The sequence below is a fragment of the Lethenteron reissneri genome, chromosome 20 (assembly GCF_015708825.2).
Source record: "Lethenteron reissneri isolate LAM-NWPU_2019-01 chromosome 20, ASM1570882v1, whole genome shotgun sequence".
Lineage (NCBI taxonomy): Eukaryota > Metazoa > Chordata > Hyperoartia > Petromyzontiformes > Petromyzontidae > Lethenteron > Lethenteron reissneri.
Window position 1 is genome coordinate 9650763 of NC_083798.1, and position 17688 is coordinate 9668450.

General features: G+C 48.1%; 1 protein-coding gene across 1 annotated transcript in view; it reads right to left on the minus strand.

Moving 5' to 3' along the window:
• LOC133344715 (protein TANC1-like) overlaps window positions 1–17688 on the minus strand; it is a 53454-nt gene that overhangs the window by 28817 nt on the left and 6949 nt on the right. The window contains 5 exon segments of the mRNA XM_061554802.1: window positions 753–881; window positions 4632–5147; window positions 6342–6510; window positions 7876–8007; window positions 13810–13902. Coding sequence (XP_061410786.1) covers window positions 753–881; window positions 4632–5147; window positions 6342–6510; window positions 7876–8007; window positions 13810–13881 — 1018 coding nt within the window. The 5' untranslated portion in view covers window positions 13882–13902.

Genomic DNA, 17688 nt, shown 5'->3' on the forward strand with positions numbered 1-17688 from the left:
TGCACTGCGCGCTCTGCACAATACCGCTCACACCCCCCTACGCGTGCGATGGCGCACGCGGAAAGGGCCCCTTGCTCCGCGACCCCCCGCGCGGTGGTCATCCCGGGCGAACGGCGGCAATGACGGCGTGCTCGCTCTTCCGGTGTCTGCGCGCTCACTCCAAAGCGAGGCACCAAACGCTCGGCGGCCACCGCCGCGTTCCTCCCGCTCCACGCATCCGCAGCTGTGTGTCGGGTCAATTCTCTAAACTACAAGCGAGGCGAAGTGCGGCCCTGCATGCGCCCACGGCGAGGCGCGAGCGGAGGAGGGCTGCCTTCGGGCAGATTCATCCTTCGAAATTGGGAAACTGCGAAAAATAAAGAACTTGACACTAAAACTAAAATAATTTTCAATGCCCCAAAGGCCAATGACATCCTTGCCAGGGAGGAACTGACCGCTCCGTCTCATCCACACTGTGTTCAACCACCACACTGCAAGCCATTACACACTTCTCCTTCCGTTTCTTCCCTCTCTCTGCTCTACTTTGGAATCGCTTTTTCTCAAGCACAATCATAACCTTGCACAAGTCAAGAAACGTGTTCACTATTTCTATTAAATGTTGCTGTTGGTTGCTGGCCGCTTGATTACGTAACAAAACCAACAAAGCAGCAAAACATGGCCATGGCTGAAATATATATGAACAGGTCAGGTGACCGACGTACCCAGTCCCAGTACAAGCACAGTGGCGTGTGAGACCAAAGCCCCTCTCTTACCCATGTTGTGTAGAGGCTGGGAGTGTGGGGCCACCAGGGGCTGGCGTGGAGTCCTCATGGAGGCGTGCAGCGGCTCCCCGCGCGGCTCGTCCAGTGGGCCCAAATCCTCGAGACGAGCGAGGCTGCTCGCTGCAGCGCACACGCGACAGAGCAACGCTACATGCATGAGCAAACACACACACATACGTACTCGCGAACACATGCACGTTCGCACGTTCGCACGTACACACGTGACGCAGAGAACACCTATGGGCACAAATACAAAGATCCCCCAGTGTAGCCTTAACAGACTGTTTGAGCGAGTGCTATAAGCAAGTAGCACCATTGAAGGCAGGCGCAGTACACATACAAAGACAAAGATCCCCCGTGTAGCCTTAACAGACTGTAGGGGCAAGTGATGTTAGCGAGCACCTATGAAGGCCAGAATGGTACACGAGGGGGTGGGTGGCCAGCACCATGCCCGACCGCCTTTGTCTCCCCAGTGGTGATGTTTACACACCGCACCAGGTACTCATTTGAGGCTGAGTCGACCTAGGGGAGGCCCAGGACCGGTTCAAATAATCGTCACTGGTGTTGGCCGTGAGCGGGAATCGAATCCGGGTTGCCAGATTCATAGCGCAGCGCGCTGTCCGCTATACTATCGCTCCCCACCAGTACACATACACACATGTGCACACACGCATGCACACACAAGCTCAGAAGCTTTTGTCCAGTTCATCTGCGCCACCGAAAGCTCCTGAATCTGCAGATGACTGCTGATGAACCCATGCGTGCATTCACACATGTATAAGTGAACATGCATGCTACAGTCAGTATTAGCACACATAAGCAAATTTATGGATTGGTTCACTGTAGATTCACAAGCAGATACATGTTTTTAACGCACGCAAGCCCACAAGCATACAAACCGCAACCATAGCCGCCACAGAGCCATGGAAGCAGAACCCTTACCTTACTCAAATGTGTAACTTTTGCTGTTAGCTCTAAGCTTTCATTAAAATAAATAATATGACAAACTTGCTGGTACACTCCTAGTATCATGTTTCACAGCCTAATCACACACATTTTCAGCAGCCCTCCCTCAAAGGCATCGTTGATATATTTTACGATGAAGCCAGAAGTGTTTTGTAAAAGCAGCGCTGTCTTTTCCCACAGATGTCACATTGTGCAAGACAGTGATGTGTGCTGTACACAAATTACACAAACAATGCACACACGTAAAATAACGCAGACGGAAAAGGTATTTTACGTTCTTTGTGAGTCTTTGTTGACGTTTCGATGACCGCAGTTTTTCCCCTTCTACTGTATATAGATTTAATCCACACGCGGCAAGGCAATAAGCCCAATTGAAATTTAATCCTGCAAGCAGCTGCTGTGCGTCGCTTCCACCTGGCTCTGCAATAGAGGCCCCTGAGACAAGACTGTGTCTGCGCTCCACACCGAGACGACGGAGACACGAAGCAATCGTTTTACCAACACAGCTGAGCCCTCCATGGGCAGGCACGTGGTTCCCAGCACCGCCACATGGCCAGTAATCGCAAACAACACAATTTTAAACCAGGACGCGACCGGTGGAAATGCCACTACGCCGGACGGCGATGTGGTGCGCTAGGTCTAGCTTACCCAAGTTACTTCACGTGCCCGGGATGAGTGAACGCGTACTGTCCCGGCGATGACATCACCACCCGATTCGCTTTAACTCTGCCTAAAACAGCCATGTGCAGGACAATTAAGGCACGAATGCCCTACAGGCTGTGGTGCGCCGAGCCAGCCCTGGCCCGCGTGACTCACAGGACGCCATGGACAGCCGGCAACAACAAAGCGGCGCGAAACTCAAGCGCGGCACGCTCTGACAGCAGCGCTGCGTCCTCTGCCTCATCCTGTCACGGCCGGGTCTGACCAGACGCCGCGTGCCACGGATCAGCGTGTCACGCCGTCCGAGGCAGGAAGTGGCGGGGGGCTGAGGGTGGGCGCTGCGGTGTGGGCTTGCTCTGCGAGTTAAACGATGTGTTTTTTTTATTCTTTTTACTAGGTGGGGTGCAAAAGCCATTACTTAACCACGTAATTCCATGTTAATGTCCGAGTCCTGATTAAATTAGTAGCGAAATGTTCCCACTCCTGATGTCCCGAAAAGTACATGAGAAGCGGAGCACTCGTGAGACGGCGCCGTCAGCGCAAGCTAACTGGGTCTCACCACTGGCAACGCAAAGCATGGCGCTGCCTGCTCTGTGTGGCGCTCTCCCGCCACTCTTGATTGCATCCTAGACAGAGCTGTGCACACCAGCTGATTAAGAACCCCATGCTGCTGGCACCATCGTGCTCGCCATCGCACAACTCTGTTAAATATGTTACTGCAGACCATGGTGATAGCTCACTGTGATGCTTTCAGCAAAGCCGGGACGGGTCTCACGTTCACAAGCATGCGTGTGCACACGCCGTATATACAAACACACAACCTTACGAGTATACAGTGTGCAAAAACATAAAACTGACGTACACAGACCGATACGTAAATCACACTGTGTGCACACAATGAGAGTATAGTGCATGCCTAAAGCCTTCGGGAAGGTTAACGTCAGGTCAAGAGTGGGTGGAGCCCGGGCATGGCCTCGGTGGCACAGGAGAGGAGCGAACGAACAAGACATCATTAAGCGGTGGCGGGGTAGACCCATGGCACCGATGCGTGTCAGGGATCTTGTACCTTCTGTCCCGTTACTACAGACAGCCTGCTGCGAAGACACTGCCTCTGCTAGGTGTCAACAGCGTGAACTCGTGAGATTGCAGAGATTTGTATTCAGCCTTGCTGTCTGCCTAATGTACAAAAATATCACGAGAAGGCAAGCAGTGGTCTATATTACTGAACGATCCGTCCTTACGTGCATACACACACACACACAGAGGTATGTACACAGGCATGCAGGTATCCCCATGCAACAGACATAATATTAGTAATGAAACTTTCCTCGGTGAGCCGTTTGTTGAACGTTCCATGTGCGTTTTCTGGTCGAACCACATTTTTTACGTTGTTTTAATCGCAGGCAACTCTTATAAACCTGCGCAGAATTTTGACTGGGAACATATCCATTCAAGTGGTGGAAATTGTCTGGGCTAAAAGTAGGAATTACATCCGTGCAAGACATCGAGCAACCGTGGAGATAGCAGATCCCCAACAAAAAGACAGAAATTCATCCAATATTTTTATTAAGCAAGTCTAACATCTGTAGGTATACTTACCACGATGTTGTCTACGCATGCAAACCACAGACAGCACCGTCATCCTAAAAGTATTATCCTCAGACTTCCAACATGTTAGCCACATGGAGCCAACAGTGCAATAAAACTAGGTCCCACAGTGCACACATACACAACAGCTGGGTGCTAAAAGGGGTTTCGCGATATAAATTAAAAAATTCCATTCATATTAAAAAAACTAAACAATAAAACTAAAATTCTATAGACAATCTATCGTTGACAAGTTTACAGAAAGACTCAAGTGTTTTGAAAGTATATATGAAAATAAAGCTCAGAAAAGAACCGATAAAAATGTAAAAACCCCAATAAGGAATAAAGCAGGGCTTTTGAATTGCAAAATAAGAAGCTTAAAACTCAGAAAAAATGCGACTCTGTGAACCAATGGAATCATTCCGCTCCCAGCTTGCAGGCATTATCTACGGCCTCATTATTTTGATGCAATGCATCATGTAGGCATGGCAAATGGAGCATGTTTCAAACAACCTCCATTAATGGGCAAACACGGCTCCACGGCAAAGGAGCGGAACGACAATAATGACCACATGTTCAAGTGTCGCAAACACACAGGCGCGCGCGCGCGCGAGCCGTACCTGCACGCGCGCGTGCACGCAAGCGGACGTTACAGACCTGCGATGGAGTTGGGTCGCGGGGCGAGCAGGGACGGCGAGCGGCGGGCGGTGGGGGGCGGGGGCACATCCAGGCCCTGATCGGCGCTCTGGCTCAGCCTCCGTGTGGCCGCCCTGTAGGGGGGAGGCTCCCCCTCGGTCCCCACCCCATAGGGCCCCGTTAGGCCCAGCAGGGAGCACACTTCGGTGCCATCCATGTCACCGTCGTCTTCTTCGTCGTCGCTGAAGTCGTGGGAAAAGCTGCGTTTCTGGGATCGGTCCTTTGGAAGCACGTTGCTCTGCGGCGAATCTTTCATTACGCTCAGGCTGTCGGGTGAGCGCGAAGGAGGCGAGGCACGCAAGCGCGAGTAACTATTCGACCGGCAACCTTGGGTGGCCTCTTGCTGGGCTGCAATGTCCCCCTTTTCGGCATAAGCAGCAGCACCTGATAATTCGGGCTGGCCAAACTCGGCCATGTCATCCGGGGGGCTTCCTTCCTCCATCTGTTCGAGGCTGCCGCCCGACCTCGTGATTGTGGCTGCATCCAGAAACACAGTAGGTGGTGTTCACCAAGGCCCAAGTACGGCTGACGTTGGTACACACGGTTATGGACTCTGGTTAAAGATTTACAGCAAGAAATCGCATTACATTTGGAATTTCCCTCGTTGACAATGACGCATATTTGAAGGGCGCGTGAGCATGTGTGTTTCTTTACGCACTGTCGATTCGAGGATGCATTTCTCACATATTTTTCTCTTGTACTTTTCAATAGGCCTATTGTTTTGTATCAGTATAACAATAAGTTCCAAACAATATGACAGCGTTTCATAACACCGTTACACAATTTAAAAACTCTAATATGTTTGTGTCGACTTTTACAAGACATATTTTAATTACAGCGCCTTTGGTAGGCACATTTCAAGCAGAGGAACAATTATTTTTTTCGTGACACTGCAGAATATTAATGCACTGGTTGCACAGTTATCATACACTGCGGAAGTAGGCCCTTATTAGGGCAGGTGTCATTATTTTTTTCAAGTCGTCTAAAAGCTATAAAATATTAAACTGTCGATTCCATACAGTACGAGAGAGCTGAATTTGTAAATGTTAGTCTGCCCTTTACCGACAGTTATTTTCCCCCAAGTGTAGGCGCGCACACACACACACAACGGAGTGTGGACCCAGGGGCATGAGTCAGCTTCACCCCAGCGCATGCCTGAGAATATAGACACGTGAAAATCACATGTGTGTCATGTATCCTCGACCTGACTTTACATGCCACCTAAGCTCCTGGTACCATCCCCGAGTGATTGTAAAATATCTCCTGTGGGATGTGGCGTGCGCGACTGCACGTGCGCGAATTTGTTTCCTCTTGGGAGCTTTTTCTGTAGAACACGCATTTGATGCATCTGGGTGAACTAAAAAATGGCTTTCGTTGAAATCCTCCACTCATGGGGTGGTGATCAAAACCACTGGATTTTTCGGTACTCTGTGTCGTCTGCAGTTCTTTAAGATGGCAATGTGTACGTAATTTGTCTGCGCATTTGGCGGAGCTCCGGATAATCACGAACGCAACCATCACGACGCCATTAAGGTGAAGCACAAAAACGACGGCGCCATACCACTTGTCAGCCGCACTAATTGTGGGCCCACGTGAGAGTGACGCACGTAATTGTTATCAGGAAGCAAAAAAACGTGGGTGTGCGAGTGGCTTTCGCGAGCTGGCCCTTGCCAATGATGCCGCTGTCCTGGCTCTCCAGCGTGGAGCTGGGCGTGGGTAGCAGGTGGGCTGGGCTCAGCTCCCCAGGTGGAAGAGCTCCCTCTCGAGCAGGCGAGTGGCACGGGCTGGCTGCGTGTGGAGAGGCCGATCCACTCGTCACAGCGGAGGGAGGGCTCTTCCCCTGCGCCGTCACCACCACCATCACAATAGCATCACCATTGCCACCACCACCAGCATTTTGACCAGGCAGAAGCAAACAACACTGCGTAGGTTTTATTTTTTTTGTGCAGTTGTGCTGGTTGCGTTGTAAAGCTCTGCAACGTATTCTTGGTTATTTCTGTAAAGTCACGTAGAAGGGAAATAATAAAATAATATCAATATAAAATCCACAAGATTTCACACCTGATGATGATTGCTTGTGTTGCAGTCGAAACGTCGTGAGAATTTTTATTGTTTTACATTTATATTATTTTATTATTTCCCTTCTACGTGACTTTACAGAAAGAACCAAGAATATGAATCCCTGCAGTCACGAAAAGCTTTAAATCAAAAATTTTTGCAATGTATTTTCGGGTTGTGCTGCTTGTAGTTCAGCACTGCTTCCCACGTTTTTCTCAAGAACTGAATATTCATCCATTCCGAGCACATTGACATGGAGCGAAATGCTGTACATGCCAAACAACATGCAGTAACCACAGAATTTTCAGGATTCGCTCTGTATATCCTGAAACATAAAACCTCAGCAGCAGTAGTAGCACTAGAGGCAGTTGCACACAACACAGATTATTCCTGTGGCCAACTCTCATTGCCAGTGTGTCCTGGCATCTCACATTCCACAGCACAGGTACTAATCTGCCTGCGATATCCACTCCAGCAGCTGCGAGCACAGCTCTATCGAGCATCGTGGTCCGACTTTCAAGAATACAGGAAATTTATGGCTGCGGTTTTCCGAAAGCAGTATACCGCTTAATCCACACAAATTAATGAATCCCTGCAGTTGCAGCCTCACATCACTCTTACAAAAAATTCCCTTTCATGAAACGCACACCGTTTTATAAATTGCATTTAATGTTACAGAATATTAACTCAAACCCGAGAGCTCATTAAAAAGCTTTGCAAAATTACCACAAATCCTTCAACTTAACCTGCACCCTCGGAGAGACTCTGGCGGCAGCGGCAATCGTCGGCACGTGAAGTGCGCGCCCACTGAACCAGCCTTCCTGGAATTACGAACATTCCCGGCTTTTACGGTAACACAACCACAGGGAAACATTTAATGATGCCGTGCCATCAACAAAATACATATTGTTTGTGCATTCAGGTGTGCGCATAACGTTGGTCGCGTATCATCTGCGCCGGAGCGTTGCACGTATACGCGTGGCGCACGCGGCGATTGGAACCCAGTTGTACTTCTATCATTGTCAGAAATTAACAACATTATCCGCATTCCTACTGATTCTTCCCGAAATAGTGCTAGTTACCACCGCCACGATTGCAATTGTAATAATTGCCGCTCGTTGTAATTGAGCGCAATTACGGGCCCTACCATGTGCCCCCTCTGTCCGTGGGAGCGCGGAGTGGCGGGGGTGGAGGGCGCGCTCCTCTCCCCCAGGAGCAGTCCCAGCTGGGCTTTCAGGGCGTGGGTAGTCTCATCACCGCGGGAATCAGAACCCAAGGCCTTCGCTGCACACAAACACAATGGTCCCCTGTGTAGCCACACACAGTGCTACGCATGCAACCACACAACAAGTGCTGTTAGCGAGCACTTATTATATGAGGCTGGCGCGGAGCACTAGGAGGTAAGTGCGGCCAGTACCACGCCTGGCCACCTTAAGTCTTCCCAGCGCCGATGTTTTACAAAACGGCACCAGGTACTTTTTTAAAGCCCCAATAGACCTAGCAGAGTTCAAAGAAAAAGCTCCCGATACCACTCACCACTGGCGTTAGCCGTGGTCAGGAATTTAATTCGAGCAGTGTGTGCACCACCCCTGCACTCGCACACATGTATAAAAAACGTGCACGCACAGAGTGCAGGGCTGGTTAAGAGGCTCACTGCGAGCGATGCCACATCCATCTTATAAATGTCGATCGGTGGTGCTGGACATTGTACGCGTTATCGATACCGAGGCCTCAGTTGGCAGCTACGCGACTTGTTTAGTCGCGGCCCCTAGGGCGTGAGGGTAGCCTTACCACCTGCTGACGTGCCACATGGAGCACGTGGGTGGACTCTTCACCGCCACGCAAACAGTAGCGGCGCTCGGCGTGCTCGTCACATCCCGTTGTCCACTGACGCTTTTACGGCCACCCCCTTACACGCAATGAGAGCGGTTCACAGCTCTTCGTCATTATGCCGCTAGATGAAGACCTCCTTCCCATGCCATGTTGATCATCGGGGTTATTTAACCACACTTCACCGAGTGAGTCAATGCATAACTGGTGAAGGGGCAACGCAGGACCAGTTCACATATCACTTGCCAAAATGTTAGCCATGTCCGGGAATCAAACTCGGGTCACCAAATTAAGTGTTGTGTGTTAACCACCATGCCATCATTCCACGCCTGCCCGCTACACCCCCCCACCACCCCCTTAAACTTTATCATGATCATTATATTCTGCCATAAACAATCCACTGCTGGATTAAGACCTCCCCAAGTCGTCACCATCTTTCACAATTCTGCGATGTAATAATCCACAAAATGAAACCTAAACACAAGCTCCTTTCGTCACTCCATCTCCATCCTGGACATACTTTCATATATGCCCCATTCCCTATAAACTTTATGAAATATTAAACATAAAGGGATAATAAAATGGTGTATACTGTGTTCGAGAGTACTGCTTTTATGACAGCAGGCGGTATAGCTTTACATCTGTATGAAAAGGCTGAAACGCACCAACATGGCGATTTGCCCCATTGGTGTTTATGGAGATGCTGGAACAATTTCACCAAAACTCAGGCAAACAGGAACATTTACTAACGCGATGGGTTAACAAAGACAAAGATCTACCTGTAGACTGAACAGACTCTTGGGGCCAATGATATTGATGAGCACCTATGCGGGCCATCACGGCACACTAGGGGGTGGGTGGCCAGCACCATGCCCGACCGCCTTTGTCTCCCCAGTGATGTTTACGCCACCACACCAGCTACTCATTTGAGGCTGAGTCGACCTAGGGCAGGCCCACGACCAGTTCATATAATCGTCACTGGTCTTAGCTGTGAGCGGGAATCGAAATCGGGTAGCCCAGTTCAAAGCGCAGCACGCAAACAGTTGCCCTATCGCTCCCCTAACATAAGAACTGTTGTTCACCACTAAGTAGTGGTGATGCTACCACAGCGCTTGTGCCATTCTAGGGGCACATTGAGACCATGTTAAATGTGAAAGGCCCACTGGCAAGAGGTCATGGAACAGACCAAAGTGCCACTGGTTGACTGAGATGACTGGCAGATGCAACAACTGTGCTCCCCACAATGAAAACTCTCTACGCTTTAGCCACCCGGTGCTCTGCTCGTTGTTGTGAGAGTATCGCTCCTCTGCTCTCCGTTGTTGCTGGAGCGCGACTGCCTCCAACTCCCCCATAGCACCCTTTACAAACCTCCTCCACAGAGGCCGATTTTGCAATGCTGGTGCCAGTCATCGTCAATAAGCCAAGTCTAATCATCTACATATCCTTCTGTACCATATCAGTCCATCTCTTTTCTAGTGCGTGCCATGCCCGTTTAGCCCCCTTTATCAGGCCGATCAGAAGCATCTTGGGCATGCCTGTGGCCGGGAATGCGGGCTCCATGACCCAGCCAACACAGCCTCGCTTGCCGCAGCAGCTCACGGATGGGACTGTGTCCAGCTCTTTCCAGGCTCTGTGAACTCCTCACGCAATCCAGTCTGGTTAAACCCAGGATAGACTATAGGCAGGCTAGCCTGAATGTTTCACACTGGTGCAGATGTTCCTTTAGAGGGCTCCACGTATTCCAAGGATAGAGAAGGGAGGACAAGCCTGTGGCTGACAAGACCTGGAGCTTTGTATGGAGCTCCTCAGCACCACGTTCACACATGTGTGCACACCTGCACACTTTAATCGACACTCGTATAGATGTAGAAATATTTATTTAATTTCTAATAGGTTTTCCCAAAGAGGCTACACTGTGTCTAACACATGTCTCATTTACAAGCCTATCCTGGAGGGGATGACAGCTACCAGCATGCTCCACCAGCAGGGGAATGAAACGGGGGAAAAAAATAATCGGTAATTGACGAGGAATTAATCTAGAAATAGATGGCGTAGCTCTCGCCACGTATAATGCATTGAATTTATGATACGAATTCTTGGAATTACACCGAGACGGAAAGAGGAACATGTGCAGCAGAGAAGATATATCAGGTGGAGACATCACATTGACCCTCAAGCCAAGTAAGTGGGCTTGGAGCAGGACACGTCGTTAGAAGGGATTATAGCCAGCAATCGAGACTCACGATGGAGTGGCGGCCAAAGGAGAGAACAGACGCAACAGGACATCCACCGATGAGATAGAACGATGACATCAGCTTGTGTGCAGGAGCTAGATGGAGATCGTGCGACAGTAAGCGATGACAACGGCTTGGTGAGGCCTATATCCAAAATTGGATAGTCTGTGGTTGATGATAATGGTGTTTGAATCATAGCCACATTGTCATTATTATACACCTATAATATACATAAAGAATCTCATGCTTTGGGATTAAATAGCAAAACCACGATGCTCGATCGTAAACTACAGCTGTCCAGAGTTGAGACAGAAATCCAAATGCTGTTCTCTGTAAGTGAGTTGACCAAATATGGTTTTGGCCATACCAGCGAGTAAGGTACATGTTATATCGGAACTGTTTGTTTAAAGCAGGCCACCGAATTCCACAGGCATGCATTGTGGCGCACCAATGGCTCGTAACAATGGCTTTTCCTGGCAAGCAAAAAATATAGAAAACACTTTTTATTCAAGACACATTATGGGATGCGCTCTGACTAGGTGCAAGGCGGCAGCCCCGTCCGCGTGCTGCGACGAAGGAAGAGGGGGAGGTCAGACATTCGACCCGTGGCTGCTCACAAGCACATGGCCGCCAGGCATTCATCACTTGGGAAAGTTGTGCAAGAGGACAGTTGACAGCAAAGTGTCGGCAATTTTGGGGATGTCAGGGAGCACCTTGATGATGAGTGATGTTAACAGATGACCACATAGAGCCATGGTAGGATAAACAACGACAGTGGATGTAACAAAAGCCATCCGAGAGGAAACTAGGTCGGCCATTCACGGCAACGGCACAGCTGTAGGTTGCCACTGTTCAAGGCTAGCTTGGAGGATCACTGTCTCTTTGCAATAGAATCAAAATAAATAACATGTAGCCAAAATAGTTTGGGGCCAACAAGTAGATGAAATTATGGAATAATCTTCTGGGATTTGTAAAAAGCAATATGCATGTTACATCAACCGATATGGTCACAGTGAATGAGGAGCATCCCAAAGACATGCTCATACCCCGAATTTTCTGCTTTGCATACTTGGCTGAATCGTTAAAATGGCCACTGAATCTCTGCTCAAGATTCAGTGTCTTTCATAGAACCAAAGTGATGGTTTTCTGTCTCATCCACTCTGTGACCCTTGCCTGTGCAACCACCAACAATTTAATCTTTTCTGAAGAGGTGAAAGATCGCTTCATAACTGCAATAAAACATGGGTAAACATGGTATTTATAGGGAGACGTTCCATTGGAGCTCTAATTGACAGATAGGATAGCTAAATCACGGAAAGCCAAGCTTGAGAGGGCAGGTGACAGCCACGAGGCACATGGGTTGCAATGTTTAAAATCCTTGCAACTCAAGAGAGGCCATGTGTAAAATTGCATCCACCATACCGAATTTCAGTTATAATTAGGCACAGTTTAGTCGCTGATTGTACAGTGCATGCATTTGACATGCAGCGCTGTGTTTTCACACCACAATTTCTTATCTACCCGGACATCGTGTTCCTGGTGCCTTGATCAAAGGGGCACAAAACCAGAATTAGACTGTATATTAACAGGCGCTACCGAATGACCCTGGCTTTACTGCTGGAGCTTTGCCTAGATCGGGGAAGGGTTGTGTTATGGCGAAACACTTTCTTTTCCTTTAGCAGGATCATCACTACACTGGCAAAAAATAATCATTTTATAGACCTCGAGTAAAAGACAAGATGCAAAGGTACCAACAAAATACACTTCAGCACAGGCACCCAGATGAAAATGAACATATTGATTGACTGATGCAATATCAAGCGAGGCTTTTTATTTGGATGACACCGCTTCCTTTAAAAATTATTTATTGAAAAAATAAATACAATACGGAGCAGATATTATTTTGTATTGTATTGAGATCGATGCAACATTGCTTTGAAATACAATTTTTATCAATGTAACTGATATTGTCATGGTATAAGAAAAATTCGCTGGCGTTCAATGAGGTTAAAATCCACCGGGATTCGTTATCTCGTCAGGCCGTGAAATAAATAAAACAAATATTCTGTTATTCACTCACATAGGTGTTACACTAAAATAAAAAGATTATTCCTTAAAAAAAACATTATTCGAAATGCATCATGAATGCACGGTGCTGTTTGTGATGTTGCAGCTACAGAATGTGCTGCAACATCACAAATCTACTCCCTGTAATTTACTTCCTGCCCTCCACACTGCGAGACATTGTCTTCGATGCACTTCATTCACACCTCAGGAGATGCTACTTTACCCATGAAGTCAAACATCAGAGGTACTGCTTGGTGTGCAGCATGACCGCTTGTGAACGGGCAAAAGCGTGAAGCGAGGGAGCTTTATATTAGCGGGTTTTAATCAGAGTGCGGCTTTCGGTGGTGTAGCGACACGCCGACCGGCACGAAACAAGGCCCTGGGAGGACACACGACGCACAGTGGTGTGAGCTGTCTGCTGCCAAGAGCGATGACATCACCTTTAACCCTTCACTTGCACGCCCAAAAGCAGGGAAGGAATTCAAGCATTACATGGTGGCTGGCTGTGCAGTGGAGAACAGTTATTAGTTTTCAACATAGCTCTTCTACGATCATCTGAAGGGTTGTTCAGTTTGGTCTCAAATAAATATAATAACAGAAAGGCTCTTAATTAGCTTACTATAATTATAAAGAAACTTCTGAGTGCCAGCAATGACAGGCAGAAATTTTTAAAAATACATCTCAGTGATTCAAAACATTTTATAGCTAAGCCGGCGACAGAGATGATCAGTGTCCTGGCCACATGATGTGACAGGTGGGGAGATGTAGAGACAACTGAAAAACGAGAGAGCGCCTGGAACCCCAGCACACTACTGTTGCTTATCAAAACCCGTGCCAACCCCCTGTCGTGGTCATTGCCTACGGTCAGGCTGAATGCCTTTGGCGCTCGATGCTTTGATGTGAGAGTGGCCGGCACGTGGGTGACGGGCGGCAGGGAGTGTACACGTTACCGCGCGTGGGCAGATGGTCCATACTCCTGGCTGGGGCAGGCGCTGGTCTGGGTCCTGGCGGGATGACCTCATTCCTCGTCCGCCTGTTGGGTCCTGAACACGAGAGGGGAAAAAAGGTACGTGTGCGTGCGTAAGCACCGTGGAGGCAGACAAATCAAGAGATAAGCTGAGATGCAGTGCAGATGGCAGACAAGACACTGAACAGGAGAGAACAAGACGAAGATTAGAGCACGACCAACCGATTAACAAGCCGCTCTCAGGACCTGCCTTAGGATCAAACACAGACGAAGATTTTCTTATCGGAGAGCCAGAAAAAAAGACAACAAGACGATCAAACAACTGCAATCACAGTATTCAGTTATAATACAGGTGGCTGGGCCAACCACACAGACAAGAAGCATAGACAAGGCAGCTCCTTAGCCTGGCTCACTAGCATGCTCACCGATAAATGCAGGGCCATGGCACACAACCTATTTTTTGTAATACAATGCTCCGTATGAATCATAGGCACAGTCGACAGTGCCGACTGCGCATGCTCTGCGTTTTTTTTATTCCAGCTGCAGTTATTAAGTCTATAAAAACCATCACGCAAGATATTTCCAGCACACGAATGAACAAAAACGTTTAAATAATACGCGTCAACAAAAATAATGTGGTCCGTCACTAAACTAACATTTAGATTAACCATATATACGTGCACTTAGGCTGATTGTCAAGCAAAATCGCATTCCATTCACTGCAGCCAATTAAGACCGTGGGACCCCGTGGCAGAGGTCATCCAGGCTGCAGAAGATTCATGTCAGGGCTTGCCAAATACTCACATCTCAGGCTCGCCCTTCATGAAACAATACAACAGCTTATGGCCCTTACAATTGTAATAAAGTATAGACTTGAAACTGGGACAGCACCAATTTCTGTGCCTTCAGAGGCAGCCGGGAAGGGAAAGGTTAGGCATTCAAGTTGGCACCATATTTCCTTGAAATATGGTGCCCGAAGCGTGTGCAGTAAATGCGACATAAATATGGCACAACCGAGGTCGGGAATTTTTCTGCGCATGGATTCACGCCTCGCTTCGATTCGAACTGCTGGTAACGCTCCGTTCCCAGGAAACTATTTTTAACATAGCACGCTGTCACAGAATTATCCAAGTCCTCATTTTGTTGCCAGTGTCAGCGTGGGCTGCTTTCTGCCGTCTGAAAATAATTGGCAGAGATTTGCAGGGGTAGTGAGGGTACGGGGAACATGACGTCTCTGCAAAAGCGAACTAGATCTGAAAGAACCGCAGTCGCTGGCTGCAACGGCTCTGAGAAGCAAAGCGGCGAGCCTTTGAACAGTGCCCGGCCGAGATCCCAAATCCGTTTTGCGGGTTTGGGATCTCGGCCATTCACCATTCGCAGGGTACAACAATCACGGCGAGTTCTGTGACATTCCACCCTCGCGAGACTGCGCGTCCCGTACGCTGCACTGTTGCCACAGCAATGCCCGGGCAAGAGACAATATTCGGCTGCGTGCCATTGGGCAAAGGCAAATGCTCTGCCGTGTGTTTGAGGGCTGCTGACGGCTTGAGGATGCCAACAAGAATGCCTCGTGTTGTTGGGACATGTACCATACGAAACAAGGTCATCGGTATGTGTTTATAGAAATAGTTTCCATGCCCTAGAACTGTTGTATAAATTACTAAAGGCTGCATTATGCGTTATTGATAGGGTCACATAATTCAACCCTTCAATATGGTGGAAAATGATATTTTTTTGGAGAAAATATACCCATGCCCCCCGATCGCCAACAGTAGGGCAAATTGCCAAGCAAAACGGATCTGGGCAAAAGAGTTTACAATTAAAATCTGCTTAACCAGATGCTACATCAAGAAACCAATAAATCAGTAACATTGACAGAATTAACATCTCTCTTAATGGTTAATTTAAACAGTAAGCATTGGAAGAGGGGAGAGTAAGCTGTGACACTGGTTCTACATTGTCCATCAAAGAGATACTTTTTCTTCTTTGATTTGTGATTTCACCAATTTTATTGATCAATTACCTAGATAATATACAGTAACAGAGCTATAGATATTGGAAGCCAGTGAATACTCACTTGTGTAATGTAAAAATAGAATTACAAAACGAGAGTACATTAAAAACAAACAAAACTGTACGCCATAACTTAAAAGTTAAAGCATCAAAAGCAATGTTAGCATCAATTTTTATTTAAAGATTTCGTGACTGCAGGGATTCATATTCTTGGTTCTTTCGGTAAAGTCACGTAGAAGGGAAACAATAAAATAATAACAATATAAAACAATAAAATTCTCACGACGGTGTGGATTTCACACCTGATAATGATTGCTTGTGTTGCAGCCGAATCGTCGTGAGAATTATTTTATTGTTTCCCTTCTTCGTAACTTTACCGAAAGAACCAAGAATATAATGTTAGAATGATTATGCAATAAATTCAATTACGGATGAAAGTCTCTTCACACTATCATCATATTGCTTGACGATACATGCTGCGTTGTGAAGGAGGGGTCACAGGACCGGTTAAGATGTCACTTAAAACTGACGTTAGCCGTGGCCAGGAATCGAGCTCAGGTCATCAAGCTTATGAGCGCAGTGAATTTATCCACTACGCCAACACCCTCTGATGAGCACAGTTGGCTATGTACGGTGCTACACATACATACAATAACCTAGAAGAAGCAAATATAGAAACGCAAATTCCCATAAGTATATCTCCGTGCATTAACCATTGACAGAAAATTAAGCGGAGTACATTTCAGTCGGTGTCGCGGCTGCCTTTTGCATTTACTGCCGACCATCTTTACACAGTAATTAAGAACATTTAAGTGTATACGAAGCAGCCAGGAACCGATTTATGAAAAAGGCACACAGAGAGCCCCGAGCAGTGGCACAGATAACAATGGGACATTTGACCCTCGTTTCATTCGGCCGACCCAAGGTGGCAGCGTTATTCTACATCCGAGATTGCGCTCGATAACAGCTACTGCATTCAAAACGGCGAAAGAAACAAACGCCAGTGTCAACACAGCCAGAGCGTGCATGGTGCCAGGAGGCCCTACTCACTGGAGCAGTCGACGGGGAGCGTACTGTTGTGAAAGAGTGCCAGAGTGATGAACGGCAGGATTAGAAATACAGGGGAGGTTTGATCAAAAGACAGCTGGCCAGGGGATGCAGGGCAGGGGGGGCCAAGGCCCCGGAACGCTGCAACCACAGTAACTGTGTGTGTGTGCTTCACGCAGTCACCCCACCCCCACCCGGCACACCCCCCCGCCACCCCCTTCCCCCGGGCGCGAATGATGACTAAGACTACCGACCACTACTGCTCCTCCTCCCAACGAATCATCACACCTGCCTGCCGCCTGCCCTCGAACCCCCCAAACACCTGGGGATGACGAGAATATAATGTGATGTAATCGCACGCGCATCACAAGTGCAGTGACGCGCATGAGAGGTGCTATTGTAACGCAAAATGACGAGATTTGGAGCGTAAGCTCTTGCTCGTGGAAAGCGTGTTTGTGTTAGGGATGCGGCATTTGTCCTGGGCTTAAAAGACTTGCACGTGATGTTTGTGCCAGCCGTCTGCCAGCAGGTTCCCATTAACAAGTATGACGCAGAGACGCCGCTTGCGTCATTCTTAATGTGATTAAATAACAATTTCGGTGTGAATGGATTTTCAATACTGAGATCAGTGTCGATGCCACCCACCCCGGCAGCATCGCCAAATGACAGAGTGCAGTTTGCATAGCAATCAGATAGTGCAAGGATGCTCATCAGCGCCACAGCTAACAGTGATTCATGTCACAGTTGTTCCATTGAGCAGCTGAATTAAGCGCCTGACCTAATATACAAACCCATCATCTAG